General features: G+C 48.1%; 1 protein-coding gene across 1 annotated transcript; it reads right to left on the bottom strand.

The window, feature by feature from the left end:
- Positions 1 to 2,652: 2,652 nt before the first annotated feature.
- APH1A (aph-1 homolog A, gamma-secretase subunit) lies at positions 2,653 to 20,611 on the bottom strand. The gene is made up of 7 exons (XM_081173841.1): positions 20,453 to 20,611; positions 15,239 to 15,409; positions 14,475 to 14,548; positions 12,361 to 12,483; positions 9,418 to 9,545; positions 5,920 to 6,043; positions 2,653 to 4,147 (listed from the first exon to the last, which is right to left on the bottom strand). The coding sequence occupies exons 1-7, from the start codon at positions 20,563 to 20,565 to the stop codon at positions 4,083 to 4,085; spliced, it is 798 nt and encodes a 265-aa protein (XP_081029967.1). The 5' UTR covers positions 20,566 to 20,611; the 3' UTR covers positions 2,653 to 4,082.
- Between the last annotated feature and the right edge of the window lie 500 nt (positions 20,612 to 21,111).

Genomic DNA, 21,111 nt, shown 5'->3' with positions numbered 1-21,111 from the left:
GCTTGAGGGGGCTCGAGCCCCCTCAAAAAATTTTTTGGGGGGGCTCAGCCCCCCCAATAATCTCGGGCGGGCGCCCTTCCAGCAGAGCGCCGCCGCCGTCCCCCGCCTCCTCCCCACCTGCTCCTTCGCCAGCCAGCCAGCCGCGCGCCCTAATGGCGGGGGCTCCTGCCTCGCAGCACCACCGCCACTGCCAAGGCACTGCCGGAAATCCCGCGAGAACAGGGGAATCCCGACTGGCCACACCTCCCAGCCAGCCAATCGGCTGGCTGGGGGGGGCGTGGCTTGCCCTATTTAGGGCCGGAGCCACTTTATTTGCATATTCATGAGCTTATTTATTATTCATGAGCTTTCCCGGGCCCCCCCAATATTTTTTCTAAGTCCGCGTCCCTGGTTTCTGTAATTCCCAAGCCAACAAACAGGGCACCACCATATCCTGACTCAGGCCATCAGGTCCATCTTAGTACTCGCCAACACTGACTGGCAGCGGTTGGCTTTCCAGGGTTTTGGGCAAGGGGTGGCAGGGGACAGAACCCGGGGCCTTCTGCAAGCAAAGCAGATGCCGTACCACTGAGATACAGCCCTCCCATCGTAAACGATGCAAGTGTCTAGTCCTCATGGTTCTGGACTGATTCAAACAGGAAGCTGCCCTGTACCAAATTGGCCCCCTGGTCCATGAAGTGCAGCATAACTTACACTATAGACTCTATACACTGACTGGCAGCAGCGGGTCTCTGGTTTTCGAGCAGGGGTCTCTTTTCCAGCCTTGCCTGGTGACGCCATTGGGGACTGAACCCGGCGCAGCTCTGCCAACTGAGTTGGGGGTTGGAATAGATGGCCCCTGGGTGTCCCTTCCAACAGTTCAGTTCTCCAGTGCTATGATGTTAGGATTCCCACCTTCAAATATAGCATGCCTGAAGAATGGATGCTTTTGAATTCTGGTGCTGGAGGAGACTCTTGAGAGTCCCATGGACTGCAAGAAGATCCAACCTCTCCATTCTGAAGGAAATCAGCCCTGAGTGCTCACTGGAAGGACAGATCCTGAAGCTGAGGCTCCAAGACTTTGGCCACCTCATGAGGAGAGAAGACTCCCTGGAAAAGACCCTGATGTTGGGGAAGATGGAGGGCCCAAGGAGAAGGGGACGACAGAGGACCAGATGGTGGGACAGTGTTCTTGAAGCTGCCACCAGCATGAGTTTGACCAAACTGCGGGAGCCTGGCATGCTCTGGTCCAGGGGGTCACGAAGAGTCGGACACGACTAAACGACTAAACAACAGTACAGATTGTACATGAGAATGGCCAAACACAACCCCCCTCCCTGCAATTCCTTATTTGCGTGTTGACATGGGAACCGCAATTAGGAATTCCGCTACATTCCACACCAGCCACCACTTGCGAGTGGAATGCAGTTTGTGGCGGGGGCACAGGGAGCGTTGTCAACACAGGATCAGCTGATTCCTGCATTCCCTGCCCAAAATAGCCAGAGGCCTCTGAGAGGTGGGCGTTTTAAAAACACCACCTTTCCCAGCAAAGAAGACCCCTCAGTCTGCAAGGTGGGGTATCTCTGGGCTTTTGCTGTGGGTTGGGGGAGGAAAACTCCCCCTCGGACCTCTTCCTTCTGCCCCATGGAAGATGGAGCAAGTTTGTTTCCTGCTGTTCCAAAAGGCAGAGGCCAAACTGATAAATTATTATTATTATTATTATTATTTATTTATACCCCGCCCATCTGGCTGGGTTTCCCCAGCCACTCTGGGCAGCTTCCAAAAGAATATTAAAATACAATACAGTGGTACCTTGGATTACATACGCTTCAGGTTACAGACTCCGCTAACCCAGAAATATTACCTCGGGTTAAGAACTTTGCTTCAGGATGAGAACAGAAATTGTGCAGCCATGGCGCCGCGGCAGCAGGAGGCCCCATTAGCTAAAGTGGTGCTTCAGGTTAAGAATGGACCTCCGGAACAAATTAAGTTCATAACCTGAGGTACAACTGTAGTCTATTAAACATTAAAAGCTTCCCTAAACAGGGCTGTCTTCAAATGTCTTCTAAAAGACTGGTAGTTGTTTTTCTTTTTTGACATCTGCTGGGAGGGCATTCCACAGGGCGGGTGCCACCACTGAGAAGGCCCTCTGTCTGGTTCCCTGTAACCTCACTTCTCGCAGTGAGGAAACTGCCAGAAGGCCCTTAGCAGTGGACCTCAGTGTCCGGACAGAACGATGGGGGTGGAGACGCTCCTTCAGGTATATTGGACCGAGGCCGTTTAGGGCTTTAAAGAACCGATGAACTCAAACAGCAATAACGGAGATTCCCACTAGGCTTAGGAAGAACTACGCAATTACAGTGGTACCTCGGGTTACATACGCTTCAGGTTACAGACTCTGCTAACCCAGAAATAGTGCTTCAGGTTAAGAACTTTGCTTCAGGATGAGAACAGAAATCGTGCTCCGGCGGTGCGGCAGCAGCAGGAGGCCCCATTAGATAAAGTGGTGCTTCAGGTTAAGAACAGTTTCAGGTTAAGTACAGATCTCCGGAACGAATTAAGTACTTAACCCGAGGTACCACTGTAATTGGTTTAAAAAGTCCGGGGAAATCCATGTTGGAAGTGGGGTTTTTTTGCAAAGAAAGAAAGAAAGAAAGAAAGAAAGAAAGAAAGAAAGAAAGACCAACAACTTTATTGTCCGGATTTTTACTTTCTGAAATATGGCAACCGTACACACTCAGCTGGACCTAAACCTTCTTCTTCCCTTCCTCAAATATCCCATGAAGGCCGCTCTCATCGTCTAAGGGACCTGCTATCTTTCGTGGTCCTTGGGCTTGACGGCAGCTAGCATTGAGGGAGTCAGTCCACCTGTGGCCCACCAGATATTGCTAGGAGTCCAGCTCCCTTCAGCCCCTGCCAAGTTGGCCCAGGAGCAAGGGAATGCTGGGAGCTGGGAGCCCCCAACAACTTAGATAGGGCTGCCCTTGCGCATTCAGACACACATATATTAAAAATCCAGGGCTCCAGTGTTTCAACACATCGAGGACAACAGGAAGGCGTTTCAGTCCAAAGGCTTTTCATGCACCACCTCTTCTGTCCTCTTGAAGGAAAAAAAAGAAACTTCAGTTCAGTTTTTGTCCTTGAAAAGGTACGACAGTAAAACAAAATCAATTGCACACAGAGGAAGGATTCTTTCAGAACAAGGGATCATTCCGGTTTGGGAGTTTTAACAGCAAAAAGTAGGTGAGCGACCTTCACTGCCGTCAGCAAGACTGATCTAGAGTAACCTGGTCACTTGAGGGGATCGTGCTCTCTTTGCAGATTAGAGCAGGATCGGCAACTCCCGGCAGCAGGGCCAAATCCGGGCCTTCTTGAACAGTTCCGACCAGCTTCCAGTTGCTATTATGATGCTGATGGGAATCGCTTCATTCGGGGAGGGTGTATTGTGGTTGAGCAGGCCTGCTCTCCTCTCTTGGCCCTCCGGCCAAAGTTGCCGACCAGGAGAAATGGGTGGCTAGCCTAGGCACAGCTAACTTCACACCACTTACATCAACATCACACATCCCAGAAAGAGAACTGGTTGTATATCCTGAGCTCCCAGACGTTGAAGAAGAGGGAAAAGGGGCTCATTTTGGCTCCAAGAAATTGTGTGTCCCAAGAAAACATCGGAGGACAAATTACGTGGCCTTGTTTGCCTCTACCGAAAAGATGAAACTGCTTAAGAGATTAGCCGACGTTCTCCCTCTTGCAGATCAGAGTCAAGAAAATATACCTCCTTACACACACTGGAGGGACCGTAGGGAAACCAACCACATGGAATATTGAATTCCCAACCACATGGAATATTGAATTCCCAACCACATGGAATATGTAATGAGCACTTCTTGGGAGTAGTTATCATCCTGCCATCAGAGCTGTCAGTTCGGGCCAAAGGAATCATCCCTTGGGCTAGGAGGGTCGACTCTGGACTTGTGCCTCCCAGACAGAGGGGGGAGGGAAGAGAGAGGGCGTGGATTTGATTGGCAGAGGCTGCAGCCAACGGAAGGGCACTTGGGTGGTCCTCAGGAGCATCCCCAGATCCAGGATGCTGAAAAAGGGTGGGCTCAGTCCTCCACAGGAAGCTGCAGCGCAGAGTAGACCATCACTTGGTCAGCTTCCTTCCGCCGGCCTGGAAGAAAAGGGGGCTGTGTCAGTGCAGAGAAAGAGAGACGTATAGAGGCAACCACTGGCTACACTCCATCTAAACCACGTTATCTGGGTGGTCGCTGCTGCCAGTTGGGCAATCTTTGTCCAGTTGTCTGCTAGTAAGACTCTGGCCCTATCTTAAGCACTTTAAACTGGATCAATTTAGGCAGACATGGCTTCCCCCCAAAGGATCCTGGGAACTGTGTGTGTGTGTATATATATATATATATATATATATATATATATATATATATATATTCTTGTTTCAGAATATTTATCACTTTTTAAAAAAATAATAGTAATATGAATTTTATTGGTATTTTCCACGCAACACGAAAAATATTGAAAAATAACAGTACACAAAAAACAACATTCAAAAACCAAAAAAACCAAATACGTATTTTACAAGTTAATAATATAAACACTAAAAAGAAAAACAAACATTGACTTCCACCAATCCCACAGCACCTCCTTTATCTCTCATTGTGTCTTCCTGTCTTCCTGATCATCTCTATCCTAACATCTAGGTATAAATCCCTCTTTCTTATCCTTTCACTTCACAAGGTTATTCCAGACTCAGCCAGATTTCTGTCCTCGAACCTTGACTTTTAAGGTATTCATTTAGGCACTTTTTTTACTTCGCTTTTTGCTTTTTTTCTTATTATGCCTGTCGATTTGGCTAATTCTAAATATTCTGAAAGCTTACATAACCACTGGGAACTGTAGATTTTTAAGGGTGCTGAGAGTTGCTAGGAGGAGATCCTCTGTTCCCACCAGAGAAACAACTCCCAGAATTCCCTGGAAAGAAGGAACCGGCTGTTAAACCACTCTGGAAACCATCGCTCAGTCTCCTGCAGGACCTAGTTCCCAAGTTTAACTTGGCGCTGTGTGGAGAAGCACTCCTTTTATCTGTCCTGAATACTCCAAAGCCCACGAGTCCCAATGTTATGAGAGAGGGAGGAAAACATTTCTCTCTGCCCTTTCTCCATGCTATGCAGAAATTGATAAGACTCCTCTATCACGTCACCTCTCGCCTGCCTTTTTCTCTAAACCAACAAGGCTCAAACACTTGAAATCCCTGCAGACATATGGACTAGAAACTTGGGTTTTAAATTTTTTTTTAAACTAAAGCTACCGCAGTTTTCGCTCTATAGGACGCACCTGAACATAGGATGCACCTTGTTTTAGAAGGGGAGAAGAAGAAAAAAAAAAATTCCCCCCCTCTCTGCTCAGTGCTCCTTCAGCGAAGCGGCAAGAGAAACGGAGCCCCTTCCATTTCTCCTCCCGCTTCGCTGAAGGGGCGCTGCGCAGCTCTCCCTCTCTGCTGAAGCCAGGAGAGTCTTGCTCTCCCGGCTTCAGCAAAAGGAACCCGAAGCCTTCGGAGCGCAGCGCGAGTTTTGCGCTGTGCTCTGGAGGCTTCAGGCAGCTATCCCTGAAGCCCCTCTTGCTCTCCAGGATTCAGCGAAAGCAACGCAGAGGAGCGCTCCCTCTGCGCTTTGGAGGCTTCGCGTTGCTATCGCTGAAGCCAAGGAGCCTGCATTCGCCCCATAGGACGCACACACATTTCCCCTTAATTTTTGGAGGGGGGAAAGTGCGTTCTATAGAGCGAAAAATACGGTATTTGCTTAGGTCAAGCAAGCTGTTTCTGCTCCTACCCATGCCTGTATAAACCCAGGTGGGCTTGGGGTGTGTGTGTGTCTGTTTTAGCTATTGCCCTGCACCCGTTCCTCTCCCACACAGAAGTGCGACCCTCACATGACAGGCAGGTGACGATGCTCCTCAGGGAACCTCCGGCTGTGAAGAAGGCCCAGACCCCCATGGAGAAGGTGATGATGAAGATGGGGATGAGGCTGGCTTCGTAGCAAGGGTTTAGAAATGTCTGTGGAGACGGGAGAGAAAGACAGGATTTCAGATCAAAGGATGTCAGACTGCAATAATTCTGCTCCATATATAATAATAATAATTTATTATTTATACCCCGCCCATCTGGCTGGCTTTCCCCAGCCACTCTGGGCGGCTCCCAACAGAATATTAAAATACAACAGTCTATTAAACATTAAAAGCTTCCCTAAACAGGGCTGCCTTCAGACGTCTTCTAAATGTCAGGTAGTTGTTTATCTCTTTGACATCTGATGGGAGGGCGTTCCATAGGGTGGGCGCCACCACCGAGAAGGCCCTCTGCCTGGTTCCCTGTAACTTGGCTTCTCGCAGTGAGGGAAACGCCAGAAGGCCCTCGGAGCGGGACCTCAGTGTCCGGGCAGAACGATGGGGGTGGAGACGCTCCTTCAGGTATACTAGGCCGAGGCCGTTTAGGGCTTTAAAGGTCAGCACCAACTTTGCATTGTTCTCGGAAACGCACTGGGAGCCAATGTAGGTCTTTCAAGACCGGTGTTATGTGGTCTCGGCGGCCGCTCCCAGTCCCCAGTCTAGCTGCCGCATTCTGGATTAGTTGTAGTTTCCGGGTCACCTTCAAAGGTAGCCCCACGTAGAGCGCATTGCAGTAGTCCAAGCAGGAGATAACTAGAGCATGCACCGGTCTGGCGAGACAGTCTGCAGGCAGGAAGGGTCTCATCCTGTGTACCAGATGGAGCTCCATATCCAGTCTTTAGCTGTGGTTCCTGCATTGCAGGGGGTTGGCTGGATGACCTAGGGAGGGCCCTTCCAGCTGTATGATCTGATCCTGTATCCTCTCCTTGCGGTTGCTGCCAATCCCTTCCACATCCCATAAACCTCTTCAAAGCAGGCAGCCCAGGCTCGTCTCCACGGCAACTGCGGCTGACCGATGTGACTTAGGGGATAATTCCCTGCTGTTCTAGAAGGCCAGATGGTTTTCATGTGACTGCAAATCTCGCATTTAACGTCCTCCCACCAGCCTCTCCTCCTCCTACACTGCTAAGGAGAAGAGTGGAGCAGGTAGGGGGTGCGAGGGAAACAAATCAAGAGTCCTGCTAGAAGGCCTCACTCTCCTTTGCAACACCAGGAAAAGCGCACAGGAAAGCCTTTGGAAATCTGGGGAGAGGGGTGGTTGTAACTAAGCCGGGATATCACATCTCATTTGAGACCTTTAACACCAGAAGGTTTTTAAAAGGGGCGCAAGAATAAAACTATTCACGTTACTGGGTGAATTCAATATTCACTATTAAATGGAGAAATCCCCACCCCACCAATAAACAACAGGATAAATGGACAGCATAAAAACAAAGTAAGTGGCCTGCAGGATCAAGCCCATCTTGTCTAGCATCGTGCTCTCACCCAATGCCTGTGGGAAACCCACAAACAGAATTTGGGCACAAGAGAATCTCTCCCCTGCTGCAGTTTCCAGCAATTGGAATTCAGAGACATCGCCGCCTCCGGCCGAGGAGGTAGAACGTAAGCGTTGTGCCTCGTGGCCACTGATAGCTTCACTCTATGAATTTGTCCAATCCTTCTTTAAAGCCACCCAACTTAGTGGACATCACTGCCTCTTGTGGGAGCGAGTTCCATAGTCTATGCACTGCGTGATGAAGTACTTTATCTGTCCTGAACCTTCCAGCGTTCAACTTCATTGGATATCCCCAAGATCTAAGGTTACAAGAGAGAGAGAGAGAAGCTATTCTCTAAACCTTTGGGCCCATCTAGCTCAGTCGGGATGCGGGTGGTGCTGTGGGTTAAACCACAGAGCCTAGGACTTGCAGATCAGAAGGTCGGCGGTTCGAATCCCTGCGACGAGGTGAGCTTCCGTTGCTCAGTCCCTGCTCCTGCCAACCTAGCAGTTCAAAAGCACGTCAAAATGCAAGTAGATAAATAGGTACCGCTCTGGTGGGAAGGTAAACGGCGTTCCCGTGCGCTGCTCTGATTTGCCAGAAGCGGCTTAGTCATGCTGGCCACATGACCTGGAAGCTGTACGCCGGCTCCCTTGGCCAATAAAGCGAGATGAGCGCCACAACCCCAGAGTCGGCCATGACTGGACCTAATGTTCAGGGGTCCCTTTACCTTTACCTAGCTCAGTATCATCTACACTGACTGTTTCAGTTCTCCAGAGTTTCAGACAAGATGTCTTTCCCAGCCTTACCTGAACATGGCAAAGTGTGAACCTAGGACTTTCTGCATGCAAAGCAGTTGACCCACCACCAAGCTGTGGACCTTCCCTTAAAAATAATAGCAAGATTCTAATCCCCATGGTTCCGGAGAGGTCAATAGGAAGCTGCCCTGTACCAAACCAGACCATTTGTCCATCTAGTATTATCTATGCCAACTGGCAGCAGCTATCCAGAGTTTCAGGTAGGAACATTCCCAGCCTGCTTCTACACAGGAAACCAAATATGTCCCTGCATGTAGAAAGCTATCACCTTTCACTTTCAGCCTTGGCATGTTAATTTTCTCTGCGCCGGGATTATTGGTTTGTTTACTTTCAATGGAGGATCACTCTTCATGCTGAAGGTGGGGATTCATTCATCTGATTGGATTCTCCTCTAATAAAGGATGTGGGGGAGGAAGGGAAAGGAGATTGTTAGCCGCTTTGAGACTCCTTAAGGTGAAGGTGAAGGGACCCCTGACCATTAGGTCCAGTCGTGGCCGACTCTGGGGTTGCGGCGCTCATCTCGCTTTACTGGCCGAGGGAGCCGGCGTACAGCTTCCGGGTCATGTGGCCAGCAGGACTAAGCCGCTTCTGGCGAACCAGAGCAGCGCACGGAAACGCCGTTTACCTTCCCGCCGGAGCGGTACCTATTTATCTACTTGCACTGGTGTGCTTTGGAACTGCTAGGTTGGCAGGAGCAGGGACCGAGCAACGGGAGCTCGCCCCGTTGCGGGGATTCGAACCGCTGACCTTCTGATCGGCAAGTCCTAGGCTCTGTGGTTTAACATGCCACCCTTAAGACTCCTTAAGGGGAGTGGAAGGCAGGATATCAAGTCCAAACTCCTCTTCTTCTTCTTCTTCTTGCGGGAGGGAGTTCCATAGTTTAACCCACGCGCTGTGTGAAGAAATCTGCAGGAGTGTTCCTGCATCCATGTCTTCTCTGCATGTTTCCCTTTCGGGGGTCTGCTCAGCCACCGTGAGAACAGGAATCTGGATTAGATGAGCCACTAACCTCACTCAGCTAGAGGGCTCTTCTGACTTTCTTATGGAACCTCCAGCTCCAGGGGCAGTCTATCTGAATTCCTAGGTTCTTGGAGGCATTCAGCCACTGTGAGAACGAGATGCTGGAATAGACTGGGGCCAGATCCAACAGTGCTCTCCTGATGTTCCGATGTAACACGGGTCATTCTACTCACCAAGCCAGACGTGACCAGGTGACTGATGACCACCAACGCCAGAGTCCAGTAGCGGCCCTTCTCGCAGGCGTCGAAGAAGATCGTGCCCCAGAACGTGTGTAGGAAAACCAGCGCCATCGTGAGGAAGGCTGGAAGGAGGAGGGCGGGAGAATGGTCAAGCCATATTGCGGCGAGTACGATTTACGCTGTTTCTCAAAATCGGTGGTTTGGCAGTCTGTTCCATGTGGACAGTGCCAGTTTAGAGAAGCATTTGACAATCTTTTTTGGACTGCCAAGTGGCCAGCAGCCCAAGTAGGGATGCAATTGTCCCATTACCGGAGAGCCTTTATTAGTCAGTGTGGAGCAGGGCAGGGGAAAGTTTGGCCATCCTGATAATTTTAGACAGCAGCTCCCATTAGCCAACATTCAGAGATGATTGATGCGTGTTTTATTTTATCTATTGTTAAACATATATCCTTCCTCCCAAAGGCAGGAGTGATCAGACTTCTTAAAACCAATCCCACTACACACTGAAGACTAGGCAAGATCTCTTCTGGACAAAAAAAGGTTATTTATGTAAGCTACTACTACTGCGGCCCATGTTTTGTTAGCCCAAAAATGGAAAACGAGCGAGGTCCCAAGCAAAGAAGAATGGCAACTTAAACTGACAGAATACAGTATGCGTGGCTTGCAGACCTATCTTATAGAATAAGAGAACAAGAACGTATGTTTAAAGAAGATTGGAAAGTGTTTATGAAATACGGGGGGGGGGGAATTGTGTACATTTGAAAACGCTGGCAGCATTAAGATAAATTCGACAGTGTAAATGAGCTTTGATGGGTGCAATAATGGATTACTGAATGGTTTAGTTTATATAAAATATGCAGGGATTTATGTTATGCAAAATGAACCATGGGAAGAGAAGAAGTCATTGATATTTTAAGGTTGTTTAAATGAATATTTTAAATTATAAAACAGAAAACTCAACAGAGACGGCACCTCTCCAATATTTAGCATGTCAGAATTCCAAATGAGAGATGCCACAACCTTGAAGGCCTTGTTTCTCTATTGCAAGCACCCCCAAACTTGGCCCTCCAGATGTTTTGGGACTACAATTCCCATCATCCTTAGCGAACAGGACCAGTGGTCAGGGATGATGGGAATTGTAGTCCCAAAAACATCTGGAGGGCCGAGTTTGGGGATGTCTGCTCTATTGTATGGAATGGGCCTCCTGATAAGTTGGTTATCCTCACCTGGGGAGTGCAGGTGTCTGTCAGGTATATAAGGGCTGAGACCATTCTACATGTTCTCCTTTAGGATTCTAGAGGGCCAAAGGTTTTCCCCACCCATAGGGAACACTGAGAACTTAGATGGACCCCAGAGGTCTGGCTCAGTATCGATGGCCTTCCTATGTCCCCGAAAGTATGTCACCTGAAGTGATTTTTTTATTTTTATTTTACCAACAACCAAAACACAAACAGTGAAAACAAACAATGAAACCGCCACCCCCCCGGCGGCTGATACATTGGGTATACATAATCAATGATAACATATTCAAATCAACTATACATACAATTCTATATACCTTAACACTCCTCTCTCCACAAGGTTTATCTAATTTTTAACATTTTAATTGCCCAATTTGTTCAAACCTGCCCAAATAATTCAGTATCTTCTCAAACCAATTCTCCTTCTTCTCACTGACCTTAAACCCTTTCATTTTATGTATCTTCACAGTTAGATATTCTAAGATGATAATATTTTTTCAATTTTTACCTCCATTGGTTCACCCCTAGCTCTTCTGCATTTTTCCAGTTACTCGCTATAGCCTGTCTGGCTGCAGTTACAGTGGTACCCCGCAAGACGAACGCCTCGCGAGACGAAAAACTCGCAAAACGAAAGGTTTTTTCGTTTTCGAGTTGCCTCGCAAGACGAATTTCCCTATGGGCTTGCTTCGCAAAACGAAGCTTGCCCCGGGGACAGCGGGTCTTCTCTTTTGAAGCAAGGGGCGGCGGGGAGAAGCGATCTTCTCCCCGCAGCCCCAGGTCCGGGGACAGCGGGAAGCGCAGCGCTTCTTCCCCGCTGCCCCCAGACCTCTTTTGAAGCAAGGGGCTGCGGGGAGATCGCTTCTCCCGGTGCTCCGAAGCCCGGCGGCGGGCAGGGAACACCTTCTGAAGGCAGGCGGGGGGCGAAAGTCTTTGCTCCCCCCTGCCTGCCTGTCCCGGAGGGCTTTTGAAGGCAGGCGGGGGGGAGCAAAAACTTTCGCCCCCCGCCCGCCTTCAGAAGAGGTCCAGGACATCTTCTGAAGGCTGGTGGGGGGCAAAAGTCTTTGTCCCCCCTGCCTGCCTTCCCAGGGGCTTTTAAATCGCCCCGGACAGCGGAGAAGTCCTCCGCTGTCCCGGGGCGATTTTAAAATGCCGCCCGCCAGCATTTTAAGATTGCCCGGACAGCGGAGAAGTCCTCCGCTGTCCCGGGGTTTTTTAAAATGCTGGGGGTGGGAAGAAAAGCCCTTGCCCCCCCCCCCAGCCTTCAGAAGAGGTCCGGGGACAGACTGTCCCCGGACCTGGTCTGAAGGCGGTTTCCCTAGGAACGCATTAATTGATTTTCAATGCATTCCTATGGGAAACCGTGCATCGCAAGACGAAAAAACCGCAAGACGAAGAGACTTGCGGAACGAATTAATTTCGTCTTGCGAGGCACCACTGTACTATCAATTTTACCCATTTACATTCCTCTTTTGTTTCTAACTCGGTGCCACTCAAGCTAATAAGAACCATTAATTTAGATATTTCCACCCTCCTACCCACAATTCCCGATATTTCTATACCAATCTGTTTCCGGAATTCATTAACTAACGGACAATCCCACCACATATGACTGTACGCTCCCATCACTCCACATTTCCTCCAGCAATTCTTACTCCCAGATTTTGCAATATGATATAACCTTACAGATGTGTAATACCTGAAGTGATGAAGTAATGGGGCGAATCCCCATGGATTCCCACGGTGCCTGGCCCAATGGAGTCCGCAAGGATGTTGATGACGGAGAAGACCCCGCTGATGATTCCAAAGGAGAGACCTGACACTGCGGAAGAGAGTACGAAGGACAAATCCATTACACAGCACTCTGAGAACGTTTATTTCTATGCCGTGCCTCATCTTACAGGACATCACTTTCCAAACTAGCAGCCTCCATTGTGAGAGCAGTTTATAATGGAATTTGCACACACAGGGGAAGGGCAACTCAAGAGGTCTGAAAAAGTCAGCAAAGTTGTTACATTAGTACCTCGGGTTAAGTACTTACAGTGGTACCTCGGGTTAAGTACTTAATTCGTTCCGGAGGTCTGTTCTTAACCTGAAGCTTTTTTTAACCTGAAGCACCACTTTAGCTAATGCGCCCCCTTGCCCAGATTATCCGGAGCTTTGGGCTGGGCTGTCATCAATATGCTGATGACACTCAGCTGTATCTACTGATGGATGGCCACACCAACTCGGCCCCTTACACACTGACCAGATGCTTGGAAGCTGTGGCTGGATGGTTTCGTGGGAGCCGATTGAAACTAAATCCCTCGAAGACAGAGGTCCTATGGCTAGGTCGGGATAGCATGGGGATGAGGGACCAACTCCCTTCTCTTGCGGGGGCCCAATTAGTGCCATTGCCTTCCGTTAAGAGTTTGGGTGTAATCCTTGACGCCTCCCTTTCCATGGAGGCGCAAGTCACAGCAACAGCCAAGGCGACATTTTTCCACCTTCGCCGCATCAAGCAGTTGGTCCCTTACCTTTCCCGCCCCGACCTGGCCACAGTGATCCATGTGACGGTCACCTCCAGGCTTGACTACTGTAATTCGCTCTACGCGGGGCTGCCCTTGAAGCTGTCCCAGAAACTCCAGCGGGTACAGAATGCTGCAGCGAGGCTCCTTACAGGGTCTCTGCCATGGGAGCATATTCATCCAGTGCTTTTCAAGCTGCACTGGCTCCCGGTGGAGTACAGGGTCAGATTTAAGGTGCTGCTTTTGACCTTTAAAGCCCTTCACGGCCTAGGACCCTCGTACCTACGGGACCGCCTCGCCTGGTATGCCCCACGGAGAGCCTCAAGGTCCATAAATAACAACACCCTAGTGGTCCCAGGCCCTAAGGAAGTTAGATTAGCCTCAACCAGAGCCAGGGCCTTTTCAGCACTGGCTCCGGCCTGGTGGAACGCTCTGTCTCCTGAGACCAGGGCCCTGCGGGATCTGATCTCTTTCCGCAGGGCCTGTAAGACAGAGTTGTTCCGCCTGGCCTTTGGATTGGAGCCAATTTGATTCCCTCCGCCCCCTTTTTCTTTTTTCTTTTCCTTCTCCTCCTGCGATGAGGCTCCATTTTAATATTTTAATGTTCCATTATTTTAATGTTGTATTTTATTTTTGTTTTTAAGTTCATCACTCATCTTGTTTTTATTATTGCTTGTAAGCCGCTCTGAGCCCGGCCTTGGCTGGGGAGGGCGGGGTATAAATAAAAAATTATTATTATTATTATTAATGGGGGTCTCCTGCTGCTGCTGTGCCGCCGGAGCCCGATTTCTGTTCTTATCCTGAAGCAAAGTTCTTAACCTGAAGCACTATTTCTGGGTTAGCGGAGTGTGTAACCTGAAGCGTATGTAACCCGGTACCACTGTAATTCGTTCCGGAGGTCCGTTCTTAACCTGAAACTGTTCTTAACCTGAAGCACCACTTTAGCTAATGGGGCCTCCTGCTGCTGCTGCGCCGCCGGAGCACGATTTCTGCTCTCATCCTGAAGCAAAGTTCTTAACCTGAAGCACCATTTCTGGGTTAGCGGAGTCTGTAACCTGAAGCGTATGTAACCTGAGGTACCACTGTATTTCACTTGGGAGGGGCCGCTTTGAAAATGGAGCTTTAAAGGAAACCGAATTCTGAAGTGTGAAGGGCTTCTGCTTTAGCTTTGTCGGTTACAGGCGGCTGCTTTTTAAGGCCAGAAAAGGACATCTGGATTCTACAAGGAGGAACTGTTTCAGCGACAGTTGTGACGCACGTAGGGAGACAGGCACGCAGGAAAGGGAACAGCCAGCAATTCGCTCACCATATGCCATCTGCTTGATCGAGATGGGAGACCGGCCGTCTTCGCTGATGGTCACCAGCCCTTCGTCAGCTTTCCTGAGGGCAGGATGCAAAAAGAAAGCAGGAAATTGGTCGGCGGTTTATGAGGCAGAGACAGTCACGAGATTTTTGTAGCATAGAGTTGGAAGAGGCATCAAGGGTTGGGTAGTCTGGCAATGCAGAAATCACAACTAAATAATCCCCGAATGCTCTTTAAAAACTTCCATGTTTACCCAAGAGCTCCTAGGTTCCGACTCTTTAATTTTGTTTTTCTTTTGAACCATACTCAATTTTATTTGCACTGCTGCATTTCCCCCTGCCATCTTTTATTTAGGAAATTTCAGTGAACAATTGTTTTCCATTTGTTTATTAGTTTTATCTCACAGTATCTCCTTTTATGAACAGACTCCAATTTTATGTTTTGATTTATTGTATCCTTTGTGTGTATATAAAGGAGATGGATGGATCAATTTACTTTTATTTATTCAACAAGGTTTATACACACCACTTGATTGCAATAAAAAACCTTTGAGTGGTTTCTTTTTTTAACGCCGCATTAAATTTATCAATAAAAAACCATTATAAAAATGGACCACAGAAAGAGGGAGAAGGAAGTCAAATTTCGAAATGTTAAATTGATTGTAAAACTAATGGAATGCATAAATTTGAAAAGTATAACTAAAAAACTAAAATAAAAATTGGCACAGAAGTGGGAATATTTGCCACAGCTTAGCAAGGCACTCTTACTTGAGGAGCTTGAAGTACGCAAAGCGGAAGGCTTCCTGGAGCAAGACCGAGACAGCCGCCCCGAACATCAAAAGGCCGTACTGTAGACGCCCATCTTCCCGGTCACTCAGATGCACCGAAATAAACCAGATCAAAGAGGCGAGGAGCAGGGAGACCAGCCAGAAAAAGGCCCTGGATAGACAGCGAGAGGAATAAAAGGACATTAACCATTATCAACAAGTGTGCACACACAGTGGTACCTTGGTTCTCAAACTTAATCCATTCTGGAAGTCCGTTCCAAAACCAAAGCGTTCCAAAACCAAGGCACACTTTCCCATACAAAGCAATGCAAAACGGATTAATCCGTTCCAGACTTTTAAAAACAACCCCTAAAACAGCAATTTAACATGAATTTTACTATCTAACGAGACCATTGACCCATAAAATGAAAGGAATAATCAATGTACTGTACTATGAAATAAATAAGACAGTATTGCAGGTGATAAAAATTAAATTTTACTTTTTTTCTTAACTGCATTCACAGATGATAGTCATTGTTTGGTTGGGGGGCTTTTATCCATTTCCACAGTCACACAATCAATCAATCAATCAATCAATCAATCAGTAGCTGAACTGGGTTCCACACAAAAACAAAAACAAATTAACCGAAAAAGCCTCTAAATAAATAAATAAATAAATAAATAAATAAATAAATAAATAGCAAAAACACAAGCCCCAAACTTAATCAGTTCCGGAAATGTCTGTTAGACTTCCAAAATGTTCAAAAACCAAGGCGTAGCTTCTGATTGGTGCAGGTGCCCTGGAAACAATAACCAACAGCTGCGTCGGACGTTCGGCTTCTGAAAAATGTTCGAAAACAGGAACACTTACTTTCAGGTTTTTGGCGTTTGAGAACCAAGGTACCACTTTACTCTGAACTTGAGGAGAAGAGATTCACACCAGGATAACCCACTTTCTGCAACCTGTTTAAATCATGAGCTACTACGCAGAATTTTTTCTGCTTTGCGGGAAGAAGCTAAGGCCAACAGGCATCAAAATTTGGGCCCCTCCAGATGTTCCAGACTACCGCTGGGGCTGATGGGAGTTGTAGTTCAAAACAGCTGCAAGGCCTCAGGCTGACAACAGCTGAGTTGAACAGCCCCTCTCCCATGCCTGTACCACTTGCCAGAAACCCCCACCCTGTCAAGCCTTATCCCGGTTATTTAAATTAGGGTGGATTTGATTTAAAATCAAATCAAATTAAATCACGATTTAAATCACTAGTCAGTAAGACTTGATTTAAATCTTTCCCCCCCCAGAAAGACTCATTCTTGCTGGTATAATCTTAACATTTACAACCAGATGAAGTTTTCATTTTTTGAATAATAAATTTTCAGAGTAGTTTTTACAGTCATATCCAAAATTACTGATTTGGTTTATACTATGATTAGAAATATATTGACAGATAATTATGAATTTATTGTGAGGTTTAATAAGTGAACTGTTTATATTTGGACAATTTTTCTGATGTACTTTATTGGAAGGAGAAAAATTCTTTAAGGCTGTCATGCGCCGATGATGTATCTAACTTCTCTCCTCTGAGCTATCTAAGGGAAGTTTGGTCAGATGCAAACCTTTGTCATGTGCTCCATTGCAGGAAGGAAGGAAGGAATGCAACGCAGGCTTTGGGGTGTGTTTTTTTGTAAATAAACAGCAGAACTGGAAAATCTAGATTTGCAGAGGAGACACACAATGTCAACCAAAGGTGCTTTCTCACAGTTTCCAAAGGGACGTTTTGGCACCTTTGGGGCTGTGATTTTCTCAGTGGGAATAAATGCTGCAGGCGCATTTTACAAGTACAGGCTTCAAATGCAAGGAAGAGGAAGGCATCGACCCCACCTTGCTTGCTTTCAATACATCTCCAAAACTCATCATAGCAAGCTCCCGCCATCTGTAACAGAGCCTAGCATGTCGTCACCAGCAAAATGTGCTCCGGAGCAGGCTTCCTACACTCTGGAGGCAATAATAAACAAGGACATGGATTGTAACTTCTGCAAAAAATAAATAAATCACAGCCAACAGGACCTGGCCCAGCAGTAGGGAACCTGCCTTGCACGCAGAAGGTCTGGGGTTAAATCTGCAACATCAATGACAAAGCAGTACAGTGGTGCCCCGCAAGACGGAAAACTCGCTAGACGAAAGAGTTTTCCGTTTTGGAGGTGCTTCGCAAAACAAATCTCCTATGGGCTTGCTTCGCAAGACGACAATGTCTTGCGAGTTCCTGCTGGTTTTCCCCCCTCCCCCCCCTTTTCTAAGCCGCTAAGCCGCTTATCAGCTTATCAGCTGATCCGATCAGCAGATAAACCGCTAAAAGCGCTAATCCGTCAATGGGCTTGCTTCGCAATATGAAAAAACTGCTAGACGAAGAGAATCACAGAATGGATTCTTTTCGTCTTGCGAGGCACCACTGTAAATCAATTCCTTTATTTGGAATCATGAGGACAAGGCTGCAGCTCAGTGATAAGAGCACATACCGTATTTTTTGCTCTATAAGACGCACCAGACCACAAGACGCACCTAGTTTTGGGAGGCGGAAAACAAGAAAGAAATTATCTGAATCTCAGAAGCCAGAACAGCAAGAGGGATCGCTGTGCAGTGAAAGCAGCAATCCCTCTTGCTGTTCTGGCTTCTGGGATAGCTGCGCATCCTGCATTCGCTCCATAAGACGCACACCCATTTCCCCTTACTTTTTAGGAGGGGGAAAGTGAGTCTTATAGAGCAAAAAATACGGTACTTTGCACGCAGGAGATCCCAGAGTGCAATCCTCAAAATCTTCAGGTCAGGCTGGTAATGTCCCACTGCCTGAAACCCCAAAGAGCTGCTGCCAGTCCGAGTGGACAATACTGAGCTAGATGGATCCAAGGGTCTGACTCTGTTTAAATCCCACTGGTCCGAAAATATGGGTTTTAAGGGAAGAGGACCCAGAGAAGGCTGTGTGACTTCCAGGAGCTCTTAAGACCGACAAGCTCCTTAGAAAAACCACAAGAAAAACGGTTTCTGATTATTATTTTTTAAAGATGATTATTTCCATGCTGGGGTAGCAGCACTGATGCTAAGATAGTACAGTATTTTAAACCGGATACTTTATCAGGGAGAAAGAGGAAGTGCCTGAAATGTTAGTTAATGTCTTGGTGGGAGGGGGCACAGGTGGGCAGAATTGGCCAATAAACTGCAAATGGGCCAGTTTATGCCCAACCACTTTGCACCGTGTTGTTGGTTATAATAAGAGGGAGAGAGAAATATGCTTTTCTTTCTTTTAAAAAGGATTGTTTGTTTGTTTATATTTATGAGTTGCTTCCTATAATAGCATATCAAAACAATTTTGAGAATCGCCTTTCTATGTAGGACGCTTAAGCGATTTCACATCGTTGCGCGGTTATGTGCAAATAAATAAATAATCCTCAAGAACTAAAATGACGCAGATTACAATGGGATTTACTCCCCGGTAAAAGTATGGATATAGAGCTGGTTACCTAAGCAAACATAAATGAAAAACCCAAATATTATTTCAGCTGCCTTAAAATGGAAAGGTGAGATAATAGTTTCGCAACCCATCAGTTATAACCTCTTGTTGTTACACTGGGACCTTCAAAGGGGGGGGGGTCTGTGTATGGAGCTCCCCTCCCCACCCTCACCTTCATAAGTTTGTTTCCATATCACCCACATAACCTCAAGAAGACCCTGACCCTAGAAAAAAGTGGAGGCCTCCACCCACCAGCCCTATTGCCCCCAGAGGGGCTTTTGCCCCCTCCCCCACTCCAGGCCCCACAACCCTCTACAGGTCTACTCAAACTGAGTTTACTCCACCCTTAGAAATGGGTGGAAGTTTGCACCTTATATGAACAAAACAAAACCAAGCAAAACACTGCGATCTCCGATTTAAAATGAAAGAAAGTGGGAGTAACAATTTTGCAATCTGTCATTCATTCCCTGCCCCCTTCTTGCCTGGGGCCTGCAAAGGAAGTGCTTTGCACATGCCCCAGATTCCTCTTTCCCCTCCACCAGAATCTGTGAGCAAGACTGTGATCTCTGCCTTAAAAGGAAAAGGTGAGCCTCGTAATTTTGCAATCAAGCGATTCCAGCTAAACATCAGGAAGAACTTTCCGACAGGAAGAAGCGGCGAGCTCTTTTCCTTGCAGGTTTTAAAGCAGAGGTTGGGTGGTCACCTTTCGTGGATGCTCTAGTTGAGATTCCTGCATCGAGGGGGTCCCTTCATTCTACATTCTATGATTCTATGGAAAGCCCCCCCCCTTCTCTTTGAGAGGCTGGGGCCAGAGCCTTCTCCCCTCCCCAAGAACAAAAAAAACACGTGAACAAAACAAGGCTATGATCTCTCTGCCTGCAAACAGGAAATGTGGGAATAATCTTGTTTTTTTCTGTTTTTTGTTTTGCAATTTATCGTTCAATCATAACCTTCCTCTCTTTGCTAGGCAGAGACCTACCACGGAAGGTCTTTCTGCACATGCCCTCTCTCCACGTCACCCTCCCCCAACTTTCTTCCCACCAAAAAGAAGAGGAAGAGGGGATTCCCTCCCCAGCAGCCCCCTTCCCCCCAAACCAAGAGGCTGGGGCCAGAGCCTTCTCCCCTCCCCAATAACTAAAAAACACGTGAACAAAACAAGGCTATGATCTCTCTGCCTGCAAACAGGAAATGTGGGAATAATCCTGTTTTTTGTTTTGCAATTTATCGTTCAATCATAACCTTCCTCTCTTTGCTAGGCAGAGACCTACCACGGAAGGTCTTTCTGCACATGCCCCGGAGCCCCCTCTCCACGTCTCCCTCCCCCAACCGGGACCCACTTTCCTCCCCCCAGAAAGAAGAGGGATTCCCCCCCCGCAGCCCCCTTCCCCCCAAACCAAGAGGCTGGGGCCAGAGCCTTCTCCCCTCCCCAAGAGCAAAAAAACACGTGAACAAAACAAGGCTATGATCTCTCTGCCTGCAAACAGGAAATGTGGGAATATTCCTGTGTTTTGTTTTGCAATTTATCGTTCAATCATAACCTTCCTCTCTTTGCTAGGCAGAGACCTACCACGGAAGGTCTTTCTGCACATGCCCCGGAGCCCCCTCTCCACGTCACCCTCCCCCAACCGGGACCCACTTTCCTCCCCCCAGAAAGAAGAGAGGATCCCCCCCAGCAGCCCCCTCCCCCCAAAAAAAACCAGCCCCCTGCTGACCCAGCCACCAGGATGATGACGCGCAGGGGGTCCCCGGCCACGGTGAGCAGGCAGAGGGCCAAGGCCGGCCCGAAGGCGATGAAGGTGCAGCCGAAGAACACCGCCGCCCCCATCGCCCCGAGACGCAGCGCCGGAGGCAGCAGGAACCAGGCAGGGAGGGAGGCTCCGGCAGAGAGCCCGGGCGGGGCCACAGGCGGCCAATGGGAGCCGGCGGGGAGGGGAAGCCACGCCCATAAGGAGGGCCGGTCCCGCAAGGCCTCATGGGAATTGTAGTCCCTCAGGTGAGAGGGGGGGAAAGGGCGGAGCGCGCCACTCGCCCCGCCCTCAGCTCCATAGATGTGTGAATAGTGTAGAGGGGACCTCCTCTAAAGCTAGATAGATATTCTTTATATACCAAGAACTAACTTAGTTGGTCTTTAAGGTGCTACTGGAAGGAATTTTTTTATTTTGACTATGGCAGACCAACACGGCTACCTATCTGTAACTGGAACCATGGAAGATATTCTTTATGTTGTTGTTGTTTAGTCGTTTAGTCATGCCCGACTCTTCGTGACCCCGAGGACCAGAGCATGCCAGGCACTCCTGTCTTCCACTGCCTCCCGCAGTTTGGTCAAACTCATGCTGGCACCTTTGAGAACATTGTCCAACCATCTCGTCCT

Source organism: Podarcis bocagei (assembly GCF_964188305.1).
Source record: "Podarcis bocagei genome assembly, chromosome: 16".
Classification (NCBI taxonomy): Eukaryota; Metazoa; Chordata; class Lepidosauria; order Squamata; family Lacertidae; genus Podarcis; species Podarcis bocagei.
Note: the sequence above shows the minus strand (reverse complement) of the source record. Positions and strands in the feature narration are given on the sequence as shown.